We start from the raw sequence: 10203 nt of genomic DNA on the forward strand, positions 1-10203 counted from the left end.
TGGCTTAGCTGGGTTGCCACCTGATCATTTCTTTCCGAAGGCATGGTTCTGCTGAAAGATGAAATATGGCTTGTTTTTAATAGCAAAATACAATCATGTAATCCAGTTTTGACTTGGAGAAAGAGCAAATATAATGCTACTGAGTGCAAATTAAGTATCACTTGACAGTATTGTGTTGATGCTATTTAATTTGCAGGGTGTGCATAGATGGTAGTCATGAGTCTTTCATCTCCTCTTAATGGTGCATAAAAGCTGCAGAGTAAGGGAAGACTCCTTTCTCTGTGTTTTCATTTGCTGTTTGACTTGATCTTGAATTGGTGTTTGGTAAAAACTTAAAGTAGTTGGGAATGGAAGAGAATTTAAAAAGGTGTGGGGGTTGAGGAAGGACTAGCTGCCTCTTGCCTACAGCAGAGAGAGGTAAAGAGCCTTACAATAGCCCTGGGATCTGGGAGAATGACTGCTTGCTCCAAGCAGCACTCTCGTATAATATATATTACTCTGGTTATCCAACAGACAACTTTTCCCTTCTTTCTTCTGTATTGTTTTCAAGATGTTGTGTACAGTGAGGACAACTAGCAAAATCATTATTTGAAATTGGTTTGGGTGTCATTTTACACCAATATTCAGAAAGCAAACTAATGCAATTACAAAAGTAGTAGCCTGTTACAAAAACATTACAGATAATTTTCTGGGTGGAATGTTTATTACACAGAAGTGGAGTATTAATAGAAGCGTAGTATTCCTTGTCTGAAGGAACATCCAGGAAACTAAGAAAAAGAGTTAAAAATTAAAATATCAATTTTTCAAGGCAAAAGAACAGTTTAATCTGAAGTTCAAACCTTTATAGCAATTAAACCAAAGCTGTTTGTTAATAGGTGGGTATCGAGTGTCCAGGTTCTACAGGACCTATTTTGATTGTAGCCTTATTTCTTAATTTATGGGGCTTGCATTGCTTATTTTGGGAAATAAAGTGCAGAGCCTCTGGCCTGCATCTGTCTTGCCTTTGTGGGCTAATCGGCATTAGGCAAATCTAGATGTATTACAGCAGTGGAAAAACAAAAGAAAAACAGCTTTACAGATGCAGGAAGATAATCTTCCTTTTCTTAAAGCTTTAATTGTGTCGAGCTGAAAACTATGGTAAGTTCAAAGCTACAGCTGCTTTAAGGTTTCCTGCTGTTGTTTAGGCTATCACTTCACTTGAACCCCGTAATAATTCCTTAAAAGAAGAAAATAACGACTTGCAATTTCAGTATGAATTGCCTTAGGGTTATGTCTCAATTCATACTGTAGGCACGTTTTTTCTGCATAGGTGTGTTTTGAGTAATAAGATTGTTTTTAAAAAAGACAAACTTCTTCTGGCAACTGCATTATCTACTAAAATATTATAATACAGAGCTTAAGGATTTCATGAAATGTTTCCATTAAAAACTTTTCCTTGTTTAAATATAGAAAACAAATGCTTTTCTCATGCTTTCTATTTGCCTCTTCAGAAAGTAACTAAATTTCCCACTGGGAAGAACATCTGAGAGGCTAATTACGGAGGCATGGTCAGTGTTTTTGGATGTTTGCTTTTCTAATACAAATACAGAATAACAAATGTCATGCTATAAAGCATATGGTAATGTGCAGCTCCAAACGCCTTTGTATGGCCACCAGATCCCAGTTTGTAAGCAAAAAAAAAAAAGCTGTTCTTAATGCGTAGATTTACAAACAGAAAATAATTGACAACATCATGGAGCTAGTTTGAAATAACCATGGTTTAACTTTGCAGGAATGAAGGAACTTGACTATATTTAGGTCTTGCAGCAAGGAGAACTGGCCCAAGGTTTTTAAAATGTTCTTGCACAGTTTTATCTCTGTGTTCAAAAGTGAGGCTGTTCATGTGAAAGCATGCCTTCATGACTGACTAGGGGATGAAGAGAGAATGGCTTGGTGATTAGGGAAAAAGTATAAACATTGGTGTTGATCCAGTTGGATTATCAGTCAGTGTTGCTTTGGTGTTCTTACTCTTTACCATCCTTCCTTTTCAACCACCCCAATGCAAGATGATCCAGGTTCTCAATAAATAAAGGCTTCATCATTTTCATGGAACTTGGGCTCACCAGAGGCATGAATGTAGTGTCAACTGTCAGTGTTACCATTCAGAGAAGTTAATGATAGAACCCAATGTGACCATGGCCTGGGAGCAGGGAGGGTCACACCTTTTTTTTTTTTTTTTTTTTTGGCAAGGCTATGCTTCAGTTGCAAAAAAAAAAAAAAATCTAAGTCCTGTTGTCTAAAGTTAGTTTTCAGATTTTTTTTACCTCAGCTAGCATTTAAAATAGATAGTAAGGAACTTCTTAATGACCACAAAGTTGCTTTGAAGGATGACAGCCAAGATCTAGTGACGTCAGAGCAAACAAGTTTATCCAAAGGTGATGCTCTTAAAAACCTGTTTTTCAGGCTGCTGTATTTTTTTAAACTGTTCTTCAGTTAGTGTTCTGCAATACAATTGTTTGTACTTTGAACAAGATTGAGGTCGGTTGCAACAGACTTTCTTTAAACAGGTGTAGTCAAAATAGTTTTATGTGTTCAGGTTTTTTAAAATGATAGGGTGTTTTTGGACACCCTTCAACAGGAGGTATTTTACACCATCTATTAGAAGGCAGCAAGGAGGGCAGGGGAGTTAAAAAGGTGATATGAAGGACTAAAGGTACGAATGTGGAGGTATTTATATGCTATTGTTAAATGATAGCTACTGGCACGTCTTTTCTCTGTGTTCTAAGCTAATAAAGGTAGATGTTTGATTCTCAGTTGTAAACAGAAAATCCTGCCACTCCTTCTAGCCTATGTGTCTCTTCAAGTTCACTGGGGGGGGGGGGGGGGGGGAATGATCCTGGGTATTGTACTTGTTATGGAATGCATCATTGCTATTCACGATCTAAAATAATTATGCAATAGTATGATGTCATAGACATTAGATTTGGGTGATCCTGAAAGTCTCCTTCTTTTGCTTTTCAGCCCCAAAATATTCTACTAACCAGTAAGTCCCCTCTGGGAGACATTAAGATTGTAGATTTTGGCCTTTCCAGAATAATGAAGAGCAGTGAGGAACTAAGAGAAATTATGGGAACTCCAGAGTATGTAGGTAAGTTGTTACTATATGAGTGATGTAGCCCTGAGGAGGGAACTATCCAGGCTTTGGGGGAGTGAAAAGAGAAACTACCTCAGTTTGGTGAATGCCAGGCTGGCTGTGTAGTTACTGTGTTGAAAGATCAGGTTATTACTTGAATGTGGTACTGCTGTAAAAGCTAGAACTAGTAAGCTTTGCCAGTCTAATGAGTGATAATTGTGTGCTTGTGTTGAAGATGAGTACACACTGTAGATGATTCTTACCAGTAGTGATAACAAGTATTACTTGGATTAAAAGTTCAGAATTACATATTCAGTCTCTGAATATAATGTTGTAGCTTGTGGAGGGTTGTATCCATTTCATTTTTTTTAAAAGCAAATTATTCCAGGCCTTGAAAATGTACTTGAAAATATATTTCAGTTGTATAGTCTATCATTATGGATATGGGCTTCAGTGCTGGAATATGGAATGTTGGGTATTCCTCATTTTTTCCACAAGAAATTTGTATACAGCTTCCTTAATGGGGAAGGAGGCTGGCCTGGCTTCTGTAGATGACAAGGAAAGGAAAACAATTTGTTTTACGTAAAACCAATGAGTGATAGTAATAACTTAACTTGAATAGAAATATCTCTACTTCAAAAGACTGTCATGGTTCAAAGGGCTTATATTAAATTTTACCACATGCCCATTATTGCACTATATAACTACGATGTAATGTCTGCATATGACAAAAAATAGAACTTTTTTTTCCCCCCCTGAATAGCTCCTGAAATTCTGAGTTATGACCCAATCAGTACAGCAACCGACATGTGGTAAGTTTGAACAAATTAATGGTCATAATAACTTACCTTACTGAAAAGGTTTTTAAAAAAAAAAAAAAAAAAACCACTAAACTGCTTTTCTGGTTTTTACTTTTAATTTAGGAGCATTGGAGTACTGGCGTATGTTATGCTAACAGGGATATCGCCTTTCTTAGGGGATGATAAACAAGAAACGTTCTTAAATATATCTCAAATGAATGTAAGTTACTCTGGAGAAGACTTTGACCTCATATCAGAGTCTGCCGTGGATTTCATCAAAACTCTGCTGGTTAAGAAACCCGAGTAAGTAAAATACACAATTGTATATGCTAGTATGTCTTAGTGGATTCATTTTAAATGTAGCAAGTGCTGGCACTTTCATTTTTAAAGTGTAAGGGAACTTTGATTATTCATATTTCATTGTGCTATTACTTTTCATGTATATGAAAAGATAATTCCTCCATTTCCCTCCAAACTTGCGTATTCTGAATGTGTCCAAGTGTTAGTAATTAAAACTCAAATCCATTTCATGAATTGTAGCATGTGGTACAGTATACTGACTTCCTTTACAGGTGCCTTGCTGATGTCTTTTAAATGAACTGTGCTTTGAGCCTTTTACTCTTGATGAGTTGGTAGAGTACCTTACTCTTTTCTGCTTCATTAGTATGCTTTTCTCAATGCGCAGCAAATTGGAAATTCCAGGTCTCAAAATAAGAGGTGTTTTCTGTGGAACTTCACCAGTTCTTCATAGGGCATGTCAACTATTGAAATTGCTTACTGCTTGTCTATGGGAATACTTCAAGAATGTAAGGATTGGATAATTTTCCTATATATATAAAAAAAAAAATCTGTATAAACTTTGAAAGTTCATTGGCAACATAGGAGCGTAAACTGTGATATTTAAGGACCCAGGAAATCGTTCATTTAAAATGTTACCGGTTCATCTCCTTGGGCTGCTGTTGGTCTTTTTTTGGTAAAAGGTAGCTGCCATCAGCACTTTTTTTTTAAAGTTCTACCAGTCTGTCTTCAATAGTCATATCCTTGGAATAATTTGTATGGATCTCTTCTGCAAGGTACTGAATTTCAAATTCATTTGGACATTTATTTTAACACTTTCCTTCCTCTGCAGGGACCGGGCAACTGCTGAAGAATGTCTTCAACATCCATGGTTAGAACAAAGCGATAATCCTGCTTGCAGGGCCTGGAATAAGAGTACAGGAGGGGAGACCAGTGATGTCACCCAGAAAGATGCAGATTCTGCCTCCGAAAAATCAGTAGATGCTGAGAAGACTGAAGAAGAAGAATCAATAGTGACAGAAGAACTAATTGTGGTGGCTTCATATACACTGGGACAATGTAGGCAGTCAGAAAAAGAAAAAGTAACTGAGCAGAAAGCCATTTCCAAACGATTTAAATTTGAGGAACCATTACTGCAAGAAATACCAGGAGAATTCATTTACTGAACTGTGTGGAGCTTCATAGCTATAACTGGAAGGCAGTGTTTTCTACTAAACAAAAATATCCTAGCCAAGTGAATTTCTGATATGCAATAAATGTTCTAGATAAAAGGAAACATTGATAAATGGCATCCAAGGAAAGTGTGCCAAGCTTTTAATTTTGTGGAACAGATAAACAAGATTTCAAGTGGCTGATAGGAATTTAACAAAGATAAAAAGCTTATTTTTGTTTGTAATTTTTATTTCTGTTTTTTTGTTGCTTGATGGCAGTTTTTGTTAATTGTTCCAGTGTTCTGGAGAAGTTGACATTGGAAGTGTTTCAGTGACAGATGTCAAGAGGAGTATTTTAGGATATGTTTTGGCATTTAATGCAAATATATAATGCTGGGTTTTCCTCAAACACCTTTTAGCACTCCTGACTTCAGTGGAACTATCTACTGATCTAAAAATTGTATGAGAAGAATTTGATCAACTGGTTTGACATACAGATTTGAAAGTTATACTGTGTATATATTTCTTTGTTTACATCAAGTCAAAGACCTAGACTCATCTGGTGTATAGCCAAACAGTGAGCTGCGCTTCTCTAGGAAGAGATGCACATGTCCCACAGGTAAAGAAATCTGTATTGGGGAATGATTCCAGATCACAGTGGTGATACTTCTTTATTTGGGAGCATAGTAAAATCCTGCTCCAGAGGCTGATGAATTTGCTTAAGTCACTCACTCTTGAAAGCCAGCAGAGATCTCTCCCTTCCCCTCCTGTGCTGGGCGAGATGTGCTAATAGAATCCAGCTCAGTGTGACTGCAGAGTGTTGGTGAGTGGAAAAAAAATGACAGAGGGTCTGATGTAGCTGTACTGAAGTTATTGAAGTTCTCTCCACTGACTTCACCATGTTAGATCAGTTTGTCCAACTAATGATAAATCAGCCCTTGATTCCACCTCCCCCAGAACCCAGCTGGGGTTTTACTGGGAGCATGAGGTCATTGCTGCCTTCTTTCTGTTCCTCTTACTGCTGCTTTAAGGAAGAAAGAAGCATCCTTAGGCTGAATTGCATAACCTTGTTCAATATAGCTATCAAATGAGGAAGAAGATACCACTTCCTCTGAAACAATGAAGCACAACTCATACCTCGTGCTTCCCAATCACTCTCCCTTAGACACTTGGAAAAACAGCATGTGTATGATGGGGCAGAGAGGGATTAGGGAGCTGTATGGAGGGATCATAGTTCTCAGTGGACACAGTCCCTTGGAGGACAGAGCTGGGACCAACTGGGCATCAAAACCAACTGGTTTTTGCAATGTGCAGGTCTGAGGATCTTGGACTGAGTCCTAGTTTTCTAAGAAATGTTTCATATTGATGCTGTTCCAAAGTTTAATTTTTATGCAATTGACGTTCAGTACTATTATATTGCATACTGTTAACTATTCAACTATTTATTTGGTTTCCTTATGCTGTTCCTTTATAATAAACCCTGACAAAAGTTTTCTTGCTATAAAAAAAATGAGTAGAGACTCTTAAGCAAGTTTTTCCTTTTTTCCATGTTGCTACAGATTTTTCTAATTTCAAATGTGCCAAGAATGTTCTTACTCTTTTTAGTGAACAGGAGTTCAGTGCTTTGTGCTAATATTACAGTTCCTCCTTCACACAAAAGGTAAATGGCTTCTTAATAACACAAGCAATACTGGGGTGATCTGATTAGCATTGCTGTAAGGGTGGGAGGAAAAGCGCTAGTAAAGAAGAAAACTGAACAAAAAGCAGTGTGACACTGAGTGGGGCAATGAGCATTTTTCCATAAGGCTTCATTGCCAGTGGTCTGGTTGCCTTCACTTGAAGCCACATCAGAAAAATTGCACCTAAATTAAACCATTCTATAAGGCTTCTTCCCCTATGGAATTACATATTGAATATTGATGTAGGTAGGGCAACTTCTCACTCCTGGAAGACCTTCATATAAGAAAACATCTAGTAATACTTGAATAATTGAGTTTGGATGTGTTTTATATTGTAATGCAGAGATGCCTTTCATACTCCGGAGAAATGAGTCGTTTGCTGGTTTTTTCCCTCCTGTAGACAGTAGCCTACAGAATCCTACTGAGAAGCTACCATGCCAGATTTTCTTGGATAGCTCTTGCTCGCCATTACTAGAAGTTAAACAAGAATCTTTGAGCCAAGAGAGTAGTTGTGTTATCTGAGCATTTCGGGAGGTGGACGGTAGCTGCATTACTACGTTTGCTGACCCTACCTACAATGCTGGTCTGTTTCAGAGTTTTTAAGCATGACAGTACTCTTCATGGGCATCTTTCTTTTACTGTTCAGTCATTTGTCCAAGACTATTTGCTTCAGGGAGGGACATTAACTTATGAAATTCATTTCTGCAAAATTAAAATTTCTCCCAGCTTTAGTCACTGCCACTTTGACTTCTTTTTTTCACATCCGTACTTCCTTGCTTTTACAAAGTTGGGCAAAGCACTGAGGTTGAAGCATGTTCACATCCCACCCTTACGAAACAAATTTATGTTGCCATATCTGCATACCTAAATGTGTAACAGCTTATGGTTGTTCAAAGCAAATCATTTGAGGGACCTATAAGCTGTTTCAATTCCTAGTTGTAATGGCAGATCATGTCTCAGATGGGGGTTGGTACTAAAGAAAAAGAGTAGATGCTGAGCAGCATACATTTTTGTCCTATATTTACTGTTTTTAATGTATGACAATGAAGCTTAACATGTATAAATGAACTATGTACTTATTACAAGGCCAGTTTCTCTTGAATTGGCTGCTTTGAGACTTCAAGTGGGCTGCATTTCTGTTTAACTTTTTGTGCCTTAAGGTGTTTTTGTACAGTGTTTTTTAACATCATTAAGAATTTGTATAAAGTTGTGAAAGTTTAATAGTATGTTATAAACAAGGCATGTTAGATTGGCCCTATAATAGGAAAAATTTTCTATAATGTCTAACTGTAGGACTATCAGCCAGTCCCACACACTTGAAGCTATTTCTGTTCCACTGCAAGTGTGGGTAAAGCTGTAAATGAGGTATTCTTACCCTACACTGTGGAAAGGGGCTATTGAGGTTAATGTTTTTGGGAGGCTTAGTTACTAGTGAAGTAACACATGAAGACTGGGAACAAATCACTAGCTTGTGAAGAAGAGCTGGTTTTCTGCAGCTCCATGAATATGGAGGACTGCGTGTACATATGCAGTTCATCTGAAAAAAGCTGCTTATGCCTTAAAGTGTTTGTGGGGAAGGGGGTGGTTGTGGAGAAGGAATCGGCTCCTTAGCGTTGCCCCCAAGGTCCATCTCAGTCCCCACTCTCCAGACTGGGCACCTGCTGGCTGCCTTCGTAATGCTGGGAGCATGGCTGGTGCTTGCTTGAATGCAGGAAGCTGAAAGGAATGGAAGCGCAGATCTTCTTGGAAATTGCTGGAGAATTGTTATTTCTATGGTTCTGGTGCAAGAGACATGAACTATCTGTAGGCAGGGTAGGTCCAGGCCTATGCCTCCGCTGCAGTTGTTGGAACAAACAGCAAACATCTAGTTGAAAGCAAAGCCTTGTCTCCTCTTGTTTCTTGCTATGCTCACCTCTTTAAGCAAGAGGCTATAGATTTTATAGTCATTAAACTGAAAGTTCTATAAAATAATCTTTTTTTTTTTGTCCAAAGCTGAATTTGCATTGTGATTTGTCTCATTTCTTACACCTTTCATTTGAGGGTCCCTCAATACAAAAGGGTGAATTCCAGCTTGCAATCTACCAGGTGAATCTTGAGAGCTGTTAGGTAGGAAATGCAAATAAAAATTAACTGCCTGTTCTCCACTGGTGGTGCTGGCAGGGGACAGGGAGGAAGGTGGGCCTTGCAACAAGTTATTCCATGGCTTAAGATCTCTCTTGAATATTCCAGGTGCTGTTCCTGGAAAACAGTTCAACATTTTAAAGAAATAGTGCCAGTTCATTGTACTTCTGATAAGGTGTTTACTGTTTCAGGAACTTTACAATAAATGAAAATTTGTTTTCTGAACAGCTGATGGGTCTTTTGTTCTTCACGCATTGGGAAACGCTTTAAAACACAATTCTTTTAAAAAAAGAAACCATAATCTTTCTTCAAGATAGCATTACTGATCTGAAACAGAATTCCAAAAGTTATGTTAGCTTGGTGTAGGATGACTGTGTGATGACTGGAATCAATAGTAAAGCTAAAGTACAGTGCTGCATTGCAAGCTACTGCAACTTAAACTCTTCTGTGGTTGGTGACTGTACACCTTCACGCTTGGCTTTGAATACTAGCTTGGAAATAGATTGCTGGAACTGGGTTGTAATATGTGAGATGGAGTCTCCTGTTCAAATGCCCTTGCTTTTCTCCAAGGACTTCTGTAAAGTTATTTTTCTCAACACCCATATAGCAGGATTACTGATATCTTAGTTTTCTGAATTACACATTTGTTCAACTTGTGCAGCAAATAAAACATGCCAATAATCTTTTCCACTCTAAAGAAATATGCTTGCACTGTAGAGATCTTCACAATACAGCATTTACAGATGTTGAATTAAGCTGTCATGGGGATTAATAAATACAGTCACATTATCCATGTAAATCTTCCTGGCTTTTTTTCTTGGTGTATACTAAACCTGGAAATATATTGCTGTTAAACTCAGGACTGTTATCTTAGATGTCTGACAGGTGGGAAATGACCTGCCTGAAGATGTGGGTTGGAAAGATGGTGTTTAAATGCTGATGAATGGTGTACAGCTGTGTATCCGGGACAGGGTGGAGCATTAATCCAGGTTTAACAGATCATGCTGAAATGTGTGTTCTGAAGCAGTGAAACTTTAATGTCC

The 10203-nt window shown here is 37.9% G+C and overlaps 1 protein-coding gene across 1 annotated transcript in view; it reads left to right on the plus strand.

Moving 5' to 3' along the window:
• Positions 1-9942, plus strand: part of STK17A (serine/threonine kinase 17a) — a 28846-nt gene extending 18904 nt beyond the window's left edge. Inside the window, exons 4-7 of the mRNA XM_075493704.1 lie at positions 3001-3127; positions 3876-3924; positions 4036-4215; positions 5042-9942. Coding sequence (XP_075349819.1) covers positions 3001-3127; positions 3876-3924; positions 4036-4215; positions 5042-5375 — 690 coding nt within the window. The 3' untranslated portion in view covers positions 5376-9942. The remainder of the gene's footprint in view (positions 1-3000; positions 3128-3875; positions 3925-4035; positions 4216-5041) is intronic.
• The last annotated feature ends 261 nt before the right edge of the window (positions 9943-10203 follow it).

Source organism: Mycteria americana, chromosome 2, assembly GCF_035582795.1.
Source record: "Mycteria americana isolate JAX WOST 10 ecotype Jacksonville Zoo and Gardens chromosome 2, USCA_MyAme_1.0, whole genome shotgun sequence".
Taxonomy (NCBI): domain Eukaryota; kingdom Metazoa; phylum Chordata; class Aves; order Ciconiiformes; family Ciconiidae; genus Mycteria; species Mycteria americana.